The 14,849-nt window shown below is 49.4% G+C and overlaps 1 protein-coding gene across 3 annotated transcripts in view; it reads left to right on the top strand.

The window, feature by feature from the left end:
- The window catches only part of RAB11FIP5 (RAB11 family interacting protein 5), a 133,242-nt gene that overhangs the window by 90,099 nt on the left and 28,294 nt on the right, over positions 1 to 14,849 (top strand). For 2 of the 3 annotated variants that reach the window (XM_063078772.1, XM_063078770.1), the window contains exon 1: positions 7,235 to 7,709. The exons of the other annotated variant lie outside the window; for it this stretch is intronic. In XM_063078772.1, the coding sequence (XP_062934842.1) occupies positions 7,279 to 7,709 (431 nt within the window). In that variant the 5' untranslated portion in view covers positions 7,235 to 7,278. Of the gene's footprint in view, positions 1 to 7,234; positions 7,710 to 14,849 lie in introns of those variants that run through there. 3 annotated transcript variants of the gene reach the window in all.

The raw sequence follows: 14,849 nt of genomic DNA, 5'->3' as shown, positions 1-14,849 counted from the left end.
GTGGTATCACATTGTGATTTTGATTTACATTTCCCTAGTGGCCAGTGTTTTTGGTGTCTTTTCATGTGCATATTGGCCATTTGCATATCTTCCTTAGAGAAATATGTATTCAAATCATTTGTCCACTTTTCAATTGGGTTTTCTGTCTCTTCATTGTTAAATCATGAGTTCTTTATATATTCTGTGTCCTAGTTTCTTATCAGATGTATGATTTGCAAATATTTTCATACTGTGAGGCGTCTTTTCCCTTTCTTAATGTTGTCCTTTGAAGCATAAAATTTTTAATTTTGATGAAGTCTACTTTATCTATTTTTTTTCTCCAGTTGCTTGTGCTTTTGGTGTTGTGTCTAAGAAGGTTTTTGCCTGATCTAAGGTCAAGAAGATTTACTTCTATATTTTCTTCTAAGAGTTCTATAGTTTAGGCTCTTACATTTAGGTCTATGATCTATTATGAGTTAATTTTTGTCTGCGGTATAAGAAAGGGGTCCAACTTAATTCTTATGAATGTGAATGTCCAGCTGTCCCAGACCATTTGTTGAAAAGACTATACTTTCCCCATTGAATAGTCTTGGCACCTTTGTTGAAAATCAATTAGCCATAAATGTAAGGGTTTAGTACTGGATTCTCAATTCTATGCCACTGATCTGTATGTCTATCCTTATGCCAGTACCACACTCTGTTGATTTGTAGTAAGTTTTGAAATTGGGAAGTGTGAATCTCCCAACTTTGTCCTTCTTTTTCAAGATTGATTTGGCTCTTCTGGCTCTCTTGCATTTCCATATGCTTTACAGAATCAGCTTGTTGATTTTTACAAAAACAGCAATTATGATTTTGATAGGGAATATGTTGAATCTGTAGACAAATTGGGAAACTATTGCCATCTTAACAATACTAAGTCTTCTTATTCCATGAACATGGGATGTCTTTCCATTTATTTAGGTCATTGATTTCTTTCAACAATGTTTTGTAGTTTTCAGTGTCTAAGTCTTACACTTCTTTTGTTGAATTCATTTTTAAGTATTTTATCTTTTTTGATGCTATTATAAATGGAATTGCTTTCTTAATTTTATTTTAAATTGTTCATTGCTAGTGTACAGAAATACAATTGATTTTAGTGTATTGTTCTTGTATCCTGTAACCTTGCTATACTCGTTTATTAGTTCTAACAATTTTTAGTGGATTCCTTAGGATTTTTTTATTTACAAGATCATATAATCTGCAAATGGAGATAGTTTTACTTTTCCTTTCCAATCTAACTGGCTTTTATTTCTTTTCCTTGCTTAATTGCCCTAGCTAGAACCTCAAGCACAATGTTGAACTGAAGTGGAGAGAGGACTTCCTTGTCTTACTCCTAATCTTAGGGAGTGTAGCATGACTTTTAATGGGATGACTACTGTTTGTAAAGATGTCAGTTTTTCTCACAACAATTTCTTCCATGATTCCAAATAGAATTAGGGCTCATGTAAATAAATACAAAGGTGAGAGTCACTATAAAAAAATAAATGAATGCAGATTTGCTTTTCCATTGTAATAAAAGACTTAAATGGCAACAATAATTAAAACAGAATGATATAAATCTTAATGGAATAGAATATAAAGTTCAGACTGTCTATAGAATATATGAGAACTTATATGATGAACCCATTGCTAAGGGATAGGGTTTTGAAATAAATATTGGGAAACTCAGATAGCTGTTGGGAGAGAGAGGGTTAGATTTTCACATCAAATCATTCCCCAAAATTGTTTCTAGAAGGATTTAAAGAGAATAAAAGAACAAACAAAAATCCAAACAACTTAAAAATTTATTGGACCTGTGACTGTGGAAGAACTTAAGTTTAAAACAATGGAAGAAATTCAAGGAATTGACGACAAAACTTCTAATGTCAAAGACATATTTGCAACAAATATGAAAGACAATGTGTTATTACTCTTAACATAGAAAAGGCTAATATAAATTAATAAGAAATTAAAGCTTCAAGGAAAAATGGGCACAGAAAAGAGGCAATTCAGAAAATAGACAATTCATTAAAGGAGGAAATACAAATGACTAATAACTGAAAAAAAATGTTCAATCTCACTGGCAATCAAAGAGATGCAAATGAAACATGGAGGCACAACCTTTTGCTTTTAGCAAAGATTTCTAAGATGATAACACTCATTACTGCTTAGGGAGGGTTGAGATACCAACCCTGCATACGAGATGAGTTCCTATTATTAGGCTCATTTTACAGATGTGGAAACTGAGACTCGGTAGGGCTCAGTAATTTGCCCAAGCTTATACAAGCTAGCAGTTGGTGGCACCAGGATTTGGACCTGGGCTATGTGACCCTACTATAGACGGCGCCTAGAAAATGGTTGCTGGAAGGAGAGGTAAAGAATAGGGGGAAATGTAGCTTGAAGAGCCAGACAAATCTAGTGCCTATCTATGTGGAAGAGCTAATGGGCTTAAACGCTATTGCACAGGGGAGCCAGTGGAAATTACACAAAGGCCAACTCTTTTCAAGCAAGAACTGTCCCTAACCCTCTAGAGAGGCCCAGGAAGACAGTGATGACAACCAGCCCTGGGGAGGCAGAGGAAGCTGAGCTGTCAGGGTCCTCTTGTCTAACCCTCACCCAGGCTGTAGGGGATGGAGGTGGGTGGTCTCATCTTCTAGAGCAGCAAACACACCTCTCGGTGGCCCAGATCTCCACATCTTTGGAGTTTCTGCTCTTTTCTCCACTGCAGACGGCTAGCGGACCCGCCCTTTCCTCTGAAGGCAAAGTGACCCACAGGGAAGCACTGACTGTCTTCACTGCCCTCCTACAGCCAGCCACAGTCCCAAGCCAGCAGGAAGCCTGAGCTTGCCAAACTGCTTAGGCCAGGGCAGGAGGAAGGAGAGCAGGAGGGGGAGTAGCTCATCTGAGTTCTCTTTTGCCCTTTCCTGAGGCCTGGCTACACCATGGGGGAGGGGAGGAAGGGAGGTAGGAGCAGTCATGTTGGAGTAGGCAAACAGATGAAGCAGGACCATTAAAGGAGACTGACAAATGTATGTTAGTTGAAGTTTAGTATCTTCATTTGCAAAGCCCTTGGGGAAGCCAGTCTAAAAGACGGGGCTTTATCCTGACTCTGTACCCTTGGGTAAGTCTGTTAACCTTTTTGTACCTCAATTTCTTCATCTGTAAAATGGATATAAGAACACTTTCTGCTTTATCCACTTTAAATTGATGTAGTGCTGGGGCTGGCCCGTGGCTCACTCGGGAGAGTGCGGTGCTGATGACACCAAGGCCCCGGGTTCGGATCCCATATACGGATGGCCGGTTCGCTCACTGGCTGAGCGTGGTGCTGGCAACACCAAGTCAAGGGTTAAGATCCCCTTACCGGTCATCTTTTAAAAAAAAATAAAATAAAATAAAATAAAAAAAAAAAAAAAAAAATAAATTGATGTAGTGCTTAGATGACCAACAAGCCAGTGCGAGGGCAGAGTGCCACAGGCCTTAGAGTCACTCAGACCCGAGTTCAAGTTCAGTTTCTACAATTTTTCAGTTGGAGACCAGGGGAAAGTTACCCAAGCTCTCTCTGCTTCTGTTTCCTCATCAGTGAAACCGAGGGTAGCAACAGCACTTGCCTTAAGAGGGCTGTCTTGAGGGGTAAATGAAGTAACACATATAAAGTAGATGGTGGAAACAGGACTCCAAAGCCCACAGGTTTAACTATTATATTCTAGTTGCCTCAAAACCGTAATGTAGGCTTCCAGATCAAGATAGTGGAATAGATGTCCCCAGTGTCACTCTCTCCCAAATTAACCAATTTACAACTATTATAAAAAAGCAACGACCGCCAAGCTGTGGCTGCTTGCACTCATAGGAAGAGGAGGAGAAACCTACGGAGTTCATGAAGGTGGGAGAAGCTGCAGTGGGAAAGAAGGGACCGCTCTGACCATTTTGAGCCCTGGCCATTTCAAGGCTGGCCCTGGTGAGCACATGGAGCAAGAGCTGGCAAAAGCCGCAGCTGTGCCCTTCCTATGAAGTTGCTTGGATACTGCAGGGGAGAAGAGGGCCTTGGTGGACCCCAGGCCAGCAAGACCACTGACAGGGTTCCCATGGACCCACATAGGAGCAAGGGGCCACAGACAGCTGAAAAAAAGAGCCACTCAGAGGCTGGTGCATGGCCTGTCCCAAACATGGGAAGTGTTTGGAGTGTGGGTGGTGAAGAAGATGGGACCATCAGGGGAACAGTGGTCACAGCATGGACAACTGATCTGCCCTCCAATCAGCACAGGCCTATTCAGTGGAGACTGGTCAGGAATACAGATCTGCAGGGGTGCACTTCGCTGAAAAGACTCAGGCCCAGACCACAGTTTCCACACAACCCAGGTGTATCAGACTTCACAAGACCCAGAAGTACTTAAAAGGTCAACAATTAAAACCTGAGCCTTCCCCAGGAAATCAGCAGCAAAGCAGCAATTTAGTTCAACCACAGAGCTCAAGTGCTGGTTCCCACAGGAAGTTCCCCCATTTTAGAAGTAACCAAGGACAACAAATTAGTTCCATGCAGAGTTTAAGTGGTGGGGGTAGCTAATAATCCAATGTGGAAGTGAAAGAAAACACAAAACACCCACAGATCAGAGACAAAGTTCTGATAACCAGTAAGGGTCCAACTCCACCAAAAAACACTTATAAAACCTGAAGGGGGGTGGGCTCCCAAGCCAGGGTGAGGGGAGCCAAGGCCCTCAGCCATGCCCCTCTGACAACTACATCCAGCCCAAGACAATCAAGCCTCCACAGAAGTCCCCTGGGTTCCCAAGCTGGAGTGGGGGATGGGCCCAACGGCTTCAGCCACACCCCACCCCAAGCAGGCCAGTGAAGGTGCTGGCTGTGGGCCAGCCCCACCTCCCCACCTCCACCTCCCTACCCCCCTCCTACCTGCCCCTCCCAGTGCTCCACAACACCTTTGAATGTAGAAAAATAATAAATAAAAATAAAAATAAATACAAAAGTTGATCTCATAGGGGAAAAAAACCCATAATGTATGTAAAACAACATATGGTGTAGAGAAAAGACTGGAAAGAAATACAACAGATTGTTGACAGTGTTTATTTCCGGATGGTGGAATTATGATTCGTTTTTATTTTCTTCATATTTTTCTGTATTTTCCAAATTACTTTTATAATCAGAAAAAAGGCTGTATTTGATGATCAGATGCCCTGGGATCATTTGTAATGGTTTCTACTTCATGAATTCCACTATGACAATATTTTCTCATGCCATCTTCTCAGCAACTGTTTGAGGTAGGAATCATTGTCCCATTTTCCAGATGAGGAAATGAGGCAGAGAAAGATTAGAGAGCTGGCTTAAACTTCAGGTCTTATAGCAACTAAGTGGCAGAAAGCCAAGATCTGAAGGCAGATCTGACTGTCTCCAAAGCTAAGTGCTACCCACAGGGATGCTGGACCTTGGGCTCAGTGCCTAAGACTCCCCCACCCCAGTCTTCTGATCTAAGAATTAAGGTGGCAGGTTGTCAGAACCTGGCCTGTGATGGGTGTGCTCTTGTGGGGTTCCTGTGCCTGGGCTACTTGTTTCCCACATCCATATTCCTGGTTCAGGACATGGCCTGGAGAGGGGAAAGTCAAGGGTACTGTGGAGAGTCTCCCTCAGAAGAAATAAAGGTTTCCATTACAAAGTATCCAATAGAGGGACTAAAAATAATAGCATGACAACACAAGATTGAGGGAGGGAAGTGGGTGTGAGAGCTAAATCATTATCACAGCAGGAAGGCAATAGATAATAGCCAGTCCTGATAAATCCTGATACAGCTATGTAAGCATTTTATATAGCGATATGGAGGTAATCATAGGCCTGAAAATACAAATGGCTTTAAGTAGTATCCCTGCCTGGATTGAGGGGTGAATAGGGAGTTTTTGCTTTTCATCATAAGACCTTTTGTCCTATTTAATTTTTTTTTTTTTTAGCTATATGTATTATACTTTATTTAAAAATTATTATTTTAAAAGAGGGCTCTGAAAGTTAAACAACAACAAAAAAGTATGGGCTCTGGGGGCATCTGTGTGGATCCCACCTCTGGCAGTTACAGATCTTGGACTAATTCACCTAAGCTGCAATTTTATGTTCTGGAAAATAGAGATAAAAACTATACTCACCTCACAGGGTTGCTCTGAGGATAAAATGAGGTAATGCATACAAAGCACACGAACCAGCGTTGGCCAAAATTCAGCAACTATAATTATTAACCTTTGTTATCATTACTAATAATAAACCGAGTGTGCAGATAATACCCAAGGTTCATCACATAGTAAGCATCTAATAATTGCGGGAAATCATTATTTAATCCCCCACCAGAGCCTATACTTTCCCCAGCCCGTGACGCAGAATCCCCACAGCTCTGAGTGAACTCTTAAATACCGATGTGGTTACGCATTGATTCATCGCTCTGCTCTCCGCCGCAGTGTCCGCGGAGGGTGAGCACGACTCTCCGGCCGCCCGCGCCGTGGCCTGGTCGCGTCCATGGTCCCTTCCCGAGTCGGGAGGTTGGAGGCGGCGGCAGCTCACCCGCTTCCAGGTTGCTGATGCAGAGCCGTCACGGGGCGGGGCGGGTATCCTTCTGGTTTCACTCGGGCATTTTCCCGGGCAGGAGCGGGCTGGAGGAGGGGACAGCGCCGCCCGAGATGAGGGGGCAGAGAGGTCTGCACCACCCGCATCACCCGGGATGGCCATACCGGGAGAGGCGGGCGGGGACCATTTTGGGGCGAGGGCTTCCCGAGCAGGGGCGTCTTGAAGGCAGGTTTGGGATTGGCCAAGAGGCGCAGAGCGGGTACTTCATACCCAGCCTAGGCTGCAGCGCTCCCCGCAGGCCAGGCAGAGATGCGCAGGGCGCCCCCAGCCCGGGGCGGGGCCAGCTCGAGAGCCCCGCCCACCCCTTTGCAGAGGCCGCGCGCCCCGCCCCCTCCCGCTGCCGGCAGGTCTGCGGAGGCCGGGACAGGAGCCGCTCCTCCGCAGCACTGCCGCACAGCCGCGCGGGTCGGGGCCGCGGGCCGCGGGCCGCGGGCGGCGGGGCGGGGCCGAGGGCGGGCCGCTGACGTTGCGGCGCGGCTGGCGGGCGGGGAGGCGGCGGCCCGTTTGGCCCGGCACAGCCCGCGGCTGCGGCGGCCGGGTGTACGGGCGGCGGTATCGGCGGCGCTCGGAGCCGGCTCCTGAGCGCCCTCCGCTGCCGCCAAGTTTGTCACTTGGTACCCGTGCCTGTACCCGGTCCGGCCTGCCCTCGCCCGCCGCCGCTTCCCCGCCATGGCCCTGGTGCGGGACGCCGAGCCGGCGGCGGGGCCCTCCCGCTGGCTGCCCACGCACGTCCAGGTGACTGTGCTGCGGGCCCGCGGGCTGCGGGGCAAGAGCTCGGGCGCGGGCAGCACCAGCGACGCGTACACGGTGATCCAGGTGGGCCGCGAGAAGTACAGCACGTCGGTTGTGGAGAAGACGCAGGGCTGCCCCGAGTGGCGCGAGGAGTGCTCCTTCGAGCTGCCGCCCGGCGCCCTGGACGGCCTGCTGCGGGCGCAGGAGTCCGACGCGGGCTCGGCGCCCTGGGCCGCGGGCAACGCTGCCGCCTGCGAGCTTGTGCTCACCACCATGCACCGCTCACTCATCGGCGTCGACAAGTTCCTGGGCCAGGCCAAGGTGGCGCTGGACGAGGTCTTCGGCGCAGGCCGCGCCCAACACACGCAGTGAGTGGGGGGTGCGGGGCCTCAGAAACGGTTAGAAGGCCTTACCGGGCGGGGATGGCAGGGGAGAAGGATCCAGAACCTTGGCCGTGTCCGTGAGCCCCGGCCTCGCGCTCAGGGGCGTAAACCGACAGACAGGTTGGTTATTAACATTTCGGGGTCCCCTCGGCCCCCCAGACGTACTCTGTGCTGGGTTTGGCCGCTGGTGGGTCCTTGGGAGGCCTGGGAGAGGTGTGGGTGGCGGCCATACATTAGGGGTAGATTGTCAAGTAAAGTTAGGAGTGGGATCCAGAGGCTTTGGGACTTTGGAAACCTCAAGAAGGACAATCTTAGGGCCTCCGAGCCTGTCTCCCTTCCCCGAAGGGGAAAAGAACTACGGGCTTCTGCCTCAGGCTTCTGCCTCAAGCTCGGCCCTCAGGGGAGTGGAGAGGCACAGCCTCTCCCTGTGGCAGAAGGAAGGTGAGGTGTTATCCTCCAGGGCGAGATTGAACGGAGACGCCCCCACCAAACCTAGAGGCTGCCAAAGGCACCTGCCTCTTGCCTAGTTCTCAGATGCCCTCTGCCATGGACACCCCTCTGTGTCCTGTGTCCCTGTGCTGATGGCATGTGGATCTCCTAACTAAAAGAAGGAAAGACTTGAGTCAGCCTTTAAGCGGTCTGCCCTGCCCTGTCCTGCTCTGCTTGCAGTGGAGGCAGTGGCATGGTTAATGCACAGTGGGAGATCATCTCCCAGTCACTTCCACCTAGAAGGGCCAGTGGGGTTTTTTTAATAATTTATTTTGGCAGCATTTAACCTTCCCTGTGTTAAGATCAAGGCTTCAGACTTGGACCCCATTTCCTGTTTTGGGCTTCGGCAGGATCTGGAAGCCAGTCCCCAGGGCTGACAGGCTGCTGTGGATCACTCAAGTGGTTAACTTGGGCGTGACTTGGGGGGGGCAGGTAATGGGATGGGGGCAGGGGTGTGCCCTAGGTGGGGAGAGGTGCTGGAAAGGTTTGCTTTAGTGAAATGGCATCTACTGAGTAAATCTAGGAGTCTTGCTGGAGAAGAGGAATGAGCCTTGAGCCTGGTGCAGACCCAAATGAAAGCAGATTTTGGGTAGAAAGGGATCTGACCTTGAATGTTTTTCAAAATGTGGGTAGAGAAGGGCCTTCCTGGCCTGCTGGCTGTGGCCTGGGGTGAAAGTGGGTTAGCACAGGGCAGGTTCCAGGCAGGGCTGTGACCTGACTCCTTATCCTCCCTCCCCTGGCCTTCTCCCCTTCTTCCCTCATGACTTGCTGTTTGGTTGCTGGGTGTGGAATCATGTGGTATAGCTTGGCCCTAGTTTTGTTTTTTTTCCTCCCCCTTTCTGTCCTCTCCCTCCTTCCTGACTCAGGGAGCCCAGGGGGTGGGATGTGGGGTGGAAAGTCCTCCCCTGGATCTTTTAGCCCTTTCTTTTTCAGAAGAGGTTCCTGTCTCCAAATCACTCCACCCTTTCCCCCAGTCCAGCTACTCTGACCAGACTGGTAGATGACATAGCTGGTGTGTAGGGGGAGGGGGCAGACAACTAAAGTCTCTATGTTTGCAGGGAGGGGCTTCTTTGACTTTTCCCAGTTTGTGCTTTTCCCTTGCCTTTTCCTCTTGGCTTCTGGATTTTCCTTAACTGAGCTGGCTGAGCCTGTAGGTCCAGGTGGGCCTGTTTTCAGCCAAGAACAGTCTGTCTTGGAGAATTTGACTTGCTGTCCTTGATCTGAATGGGAGCCTTAATTTACTGTATAGAAGTCATCTTTTCCACCAGGATCTTTCTGCACCCACCTGACTGCGTTTCCTCTGATGCATTGACCTGGGTTATTTATAGAACTTGGAAGGGGCAGGAGCAGGGAGGGGGACTTATGTCTGAAACTGGCCTGATCCTCTGGTCCACTGGACCCAACAGCATGCCCACTGACAGAGGGTGAGGGCTGCCACTCCTGCTCTGGTCCCCTCCTCTGGCTCTAATGGCCACTCCTGGTGGCATTTCCTGGAGCGCCCTGGCATGGGCCACTGAAACAGTGAGTCTAAACATTGATTGGTAGGGAAAGGGTAAGGGTGGAGAAGATCAGGGTGTACCCTCCTCAGCTTTGGATAATGGTAGAAAAGAACAGTTTCTATTCTTTAACTCCAGGAGCCAGCTGTGGTGGTCTCAGGGAGGGCAGATGTGAGATCCTGACTAGGGAAGGGAAGGCCTCATGGTTAAGAGGAGGGGTTAGGGAGTTGCACTGAACAGATCCCAATCCCAAACCTGCCCCCTTGTGTCAAGTCACATAAACTCTTGGCGCCTCAATTTTCTCATCTGTAAAATGGGGGTAAGTTACACCTTCACAGGGCTGATGTGAGGGAGGAAATGAGAATGCAAGTAAAGCACCTAGTGTAGTCCCTGGGCATGGTGGGTGGTCAGTGAACAGCAGTGATGGCCGAGGGAGGTTTTGGTAACAGTGTCTGGTAACCCTAGTCTGGAAGATGTCCCCTGCCCTGAAGAGCTTCTCATGTGTTGGGTGAGACTGTCTAAAACTCAGAGCCTGGGAAAGCCTCAGGACCATGGGTGGCAGGGTACACACAGGAATATGAGAGTTCCCAGTGAAATGAGCTGACACTTTGCAGCCCTATGCCATTCACTTTGCTGCTAGAGGCTTGAGAACTAAGGCTGGGCTTGAAGGCCTCTGCAGTCCTGAAGCAAGGCCCAGATCATCCCACTGGCAGCCTTGCCTAGAGCTGCCCTTGTCCTGCTGGGAAGGCAGGACAGCCAGTGTTTAAAAACCTGAAGATGGGTTTCACTCCCGGCTCTATGAATTGTTTAAAAACGTGGAGACGGGTTTCACTCCCAGCTCTAACAGGTAGGTTACTTAACCTGTTTCCTCATTTCTAAAAAGGTCATGATAACAATCTTAAAGTTGTACAGATTAAGTAAGACACCATCTGTAAAAGTCAGTATAGTTGTGGATGCATAGAAGCTTTCAAAATATTAGTGTTGGGGTTATCTGGGGCCCTGCTCTGTGTGAGGGTGTTGGCTGGGGTTCTAGGTGCCTCAGCATCCTCCAAAGGTCCTTTCTCAGTGGGGTGCTCTTTGAGGTGAGGGATTTCACTAGAGGCTTCCAAATAATTGACGAGGAAATTCTCAAAACAAAATTTAATATAGCATGCAAGGAAAACTGATTATTATCGTCTCCCCTCATTAAAACTGCACATGGATCATCATGGTTCCTGTGGGTCTGAAAATCCTAAGAAGATGGTGTCCACTATTTTCTTTCTAGGTTTTACCCCCAGCATCCTTCCCAGTACTCCCCAGTAGGTGTTCCCTGGAAAATGGCCCTGAGCATATAAGAGGGGGAGGGAAGGAAGAAGTAGCAAAGGTTTTGTTGTGGGAAGAGATAGGGAATCTGCCATGAGGCTATTTTGGTTGAGGAGACCTGGTCTTTGCTTTGGGGAATGCTGGTCTGTGTGCATTTGGAGGAGGAGAGAGCACAACCCTATTATGTAGAACCTCCGTCCACCTCTCTCTTGTCTTGGTATGGAGTAAAATGGAGCACAGACCATTGTCCTGGCCTATTGCATTGGTTAGAAGCTGGCCCCTTGGGAAAGCCAAGGCTGTGGATTTGATTTGGGCTGGAACCAGTTTGTCTTTTTTTCATCACAAAGACTAAAACTGTTGTTACCATGGACAGATTGCCAATCGTGGCTTCTGAGAGGCCCTGTCAACCCCTGCTCAGACTGTGCCATTGCTTTTGGTGGGGGAGCTCAGAGAAGCCTGCGCTTTGGAGAACACAGGTCTGAGACTAGAGCCTTCGGCATGGCTGGTCATGGTGTTCTGAGACCTTGTGCAGAGTGGGTTTTGGGGCAGTGGGAGGCACCTGGGGGGAAATGTAGCCTGTTGGTCTCAGGTTGGGGTGGTCTTTGAGGGATTCCATCCACCCTTAGCCTCCGGATGGCTTGCATGTAACTGTTGTGGGCAGGCGGTGCGTCACTCCACAGCCTTTTCTCCTGGTTTTCAGGTGTGACCCTGCTCTTCAGGAAGCAGCCAAAGTTATTCAGGTCCCTGGTTTTGGCTCCTGCTCCCACCCCAGATCTGGAGTCGGAGGCCTGTGGGACTGTTGAGAAAGGGTGTGGCTGCACTCAGAAGCTAGTCATTAGGGTACGGAGGCTCCTTCTCCCCTAGTTATGGGCAGTTTTTATTTGGGGTTGCTCGAGTGTCTGGGGAGTGGGAGGGATAGGAAGTGTGACTACTGTGAGGCTGGGCGGCTCTTCCTCTCCAGCACAGCAGCTTCACCCTCTCTCCACATCTGCCCCTGGTTCTGAGCCCTGGGCATACCCAGGGAGGTTAGCAGGGGCCTCTGGTCAGCCCTGTCTCTGCCCTGCTCTCCGCTCCCGGTAGGCAGCCAGCAGCAAGGCACAACTCAGCAGTACCTCCATCCTGGGTGACCTTGAGGGCTGTCTTTTTCCTCTGATAGGAGCTGCCGCCCCACTTGTTATTGCTGCCACCCTGGTGCTGTGACGCTTTTGCTGCTGCTAAACCACTGGTCTAGCCTTGTCCAGATGTTTCCCCTGCCCTTCCCTCCCTGTGCTGGGACAGATGATTAACTTAATGACAGGAGCTATTCTTGCTCTATGGGAATCAGTCCTCTTTTTTTTTTTTCCCTCTGCAAAATTGTGTAGCTATGAAGCAGCTTTGCTTTTCTCTAAGGCCAGGTAATAAAAGTGAGTCCACAACATGGGGCCTCTGTGCACTTGGCAGTCCTGTCAGGGAGGAGTCTCATCACTTTGCTCTTACTGAGCTGGCCTTAGATTATTTCTTCCCTCTAAAACGATGGTGGCCAGAGAGGAGAGTGGGCCTCTGTGTGGGGCTGGGCCCCAGGCCTCTCCTCGGTGAAGCTGTGCTTCAGGGAAGCTGCAGGGGGAGGAGCGGGGAGGGGAAGCATTACCCTTAGTCATGACATTCCAGCATGTGAGCTAGAAGAGAGCTTAGACATGTGGAAGCTGAGTCTCAGGGAGGGAGAGCGACGTGCTCCCAGCTACTCAGCAGTTAGTGGAGGGTGTGGTCCTGTGTGGTTTCTATCAAACCCTGGTATCCCGCAGAACTGGAGGATTTGGGGTAAGGAAGAGAGGGTATTTGGGACCCTGTGGGCAACCAAAGGTTTCTATGGACATGCCTGTGGGGTCTTAGTGAGATAGGGACATTGCTGCTGGAAAGGGGCGAGGACCTTGGGGCTTATCTGCAGACCTGGAAGGACAGTCTAATCCAAAGGCATTTTTGGAGTAGTTGGGCAAAGCCAAGAGTGGGCCACTGGTGGGGGAGGGATTCCCAAGGAGAGGAGGACATGGACATCCCTCTACATTTGGAGGAAGCTCTATAGCCAAGTGCGTAGTTTGGGGCCTAAGCAGGCAGAGACACTAGGGTCAACTGTGGTCAAGGCAGGCCTCCTTAAGGAAGGGACATACATCAGAGAGCTGTTGGGCTGGCCATCAAGAGCCTGTCTGCCCCCCACCCCCACCCCCCGCTAGTCTTCTTTGAGTCCCTAAGCCTGGAGCATGCAGCACCCTGTTTTGGCAGGTTATCGTTACTATCTTGTTGGTCTAGTGTATCATTTATTAAGCCTTTCTAGGTTCTGGCACGGTCTTGAGTATTCAAATTCCATTCGCTCACAGCAAGCCCTTCAGGTGTGGACGCTGTTACTGTGTTTAACAACTGAGGAAACATTGGCACAGAGAGGTGAAGTGACTTTTCTAAAGGCACACAGTACATGGCTGAGTTAGGATGTGGACCCAGGCAGTCTGGCTTCACAGTCTGCTCCTGACAACTACACCATACTATCCATATCCATCTCTCCCCATGTCTCCTATGATTCTGCTCTGCACAGGGCCAGGTGCACAGTGACTGCCCTGCTGAGGCTTCCTCTTTCCTCCCCAACGCAGAGGTTAACCTCTAACTTCTCCCTTGGGAGTTAGGCTTGGGGCTCTGTAAGCACAGCCAGTTTCTCCTGGATGAGCCCTTGGTTTGTTGGGGTAAGATACACTTGGTCTGCAGCTCCGGCCTGGTTGTGTCTGCCCTAGGGGATAGGGGTGTTGCCTGGTACTTTGGGAAGGAGACCATCACTGCCACCAGGTGTCTCTCAGAAGTGGGGTGCAGCCTGGGAAGCTTGCCTCAGCCCTGGGTACTCTCCCATCCTGGGCAGATTTGCTTCCTTCAGGCTTGTGCAGTGGAGCAGGGCTTGGGAGCATCAGCACATACATGACTTCTTGACTTTCCCCAAAACATCATGTGCTAGTTTTACTGTGACAGAACACTCTGAGCCATCCAGTTCCTCTTTCTACAGTGATGTAGTCATTTGCTATTTTTTTTTTTTCTTTTGTTCAACATCCAAGAAGCAATTACTGGGCAACTGCTGTGACCACTGTGCCTAGGTCAGTGCTGTGGAGGAAACAAGGGAAAGAAAAGGGATAGCGCTTTTGTTAGAAGGGTGAAAATATGTTTGAGACAAGACTTACCAGGAAGGATAATTACTCTACAAAGCAGCATATAAAAAGTTTGAGAGAAGGAGAGGGTCAGGAGAAGGGGAGCTTACCAGGGTGGAGTGATCAGGGTGGGCTTCTTGGAGGAGGTGGGGCCTTGAGTGGCAGGTGAGGCCTGATGGGGGCAGGGGACTCCAGAAGGGAAGGTGAGTGGTGGGGCTGGGCCGGTCCTCTCTCAGCAAAACAGCCTGGCTTTCTTTACTTATTTATTTTTGAGTAGTTTACCTGGTTCAAAATCCTAAATGTACAGAAGGGTACACGGTGAAAAAAATCTCCCTTGCCCCGACCTTGAGTCATCCAGCTCCTCTCTTCAGAGGCAACCAACGTTACCAGTTCTTGTGTAACTTTGCAGAGTTATTTCATGCATTTACAGACCAATGCTTCTCCTCCTCCTTTTTTGTTTGCCCAAATGCAGCATTCTCAGCACACAGTTCTGTACCTGTGATCAGCCTGTCTTTCCCACACGGAGATGTTTGTTGTTTGTCTCCACCTGTTGTGAGCTCTGAACTGAGGTCCTGGCAGAGGTGATGGTCACCACTTAGTTTTGTCCTTTGGGACCCAGGACTCCTGTTTGGGGTGAAAATAGGATTAGGAGCACACTGGGGAAAGGCAGGGGCCAAGTA

Source organism: Cynocephalus volans, chromosome 14 (assembly GCF_027409185.1).
Source record: "Cynocephalus volans isolate mCynVol1 chromosome 14, mCynVol1.pri, whole genome shotgun sequence".
Classification (NCBI taxonomy): Eukaryota; Metazoa; Chordata; class Mammalia; order Dermoptera; family Cynocephalidae; genus Cynocephalus; species Cynocephalus volans.
Note: the sequence above shows the minus strand (reverse complement) of the source record. Positions and strands in the feature narration are given on the sequence as shown.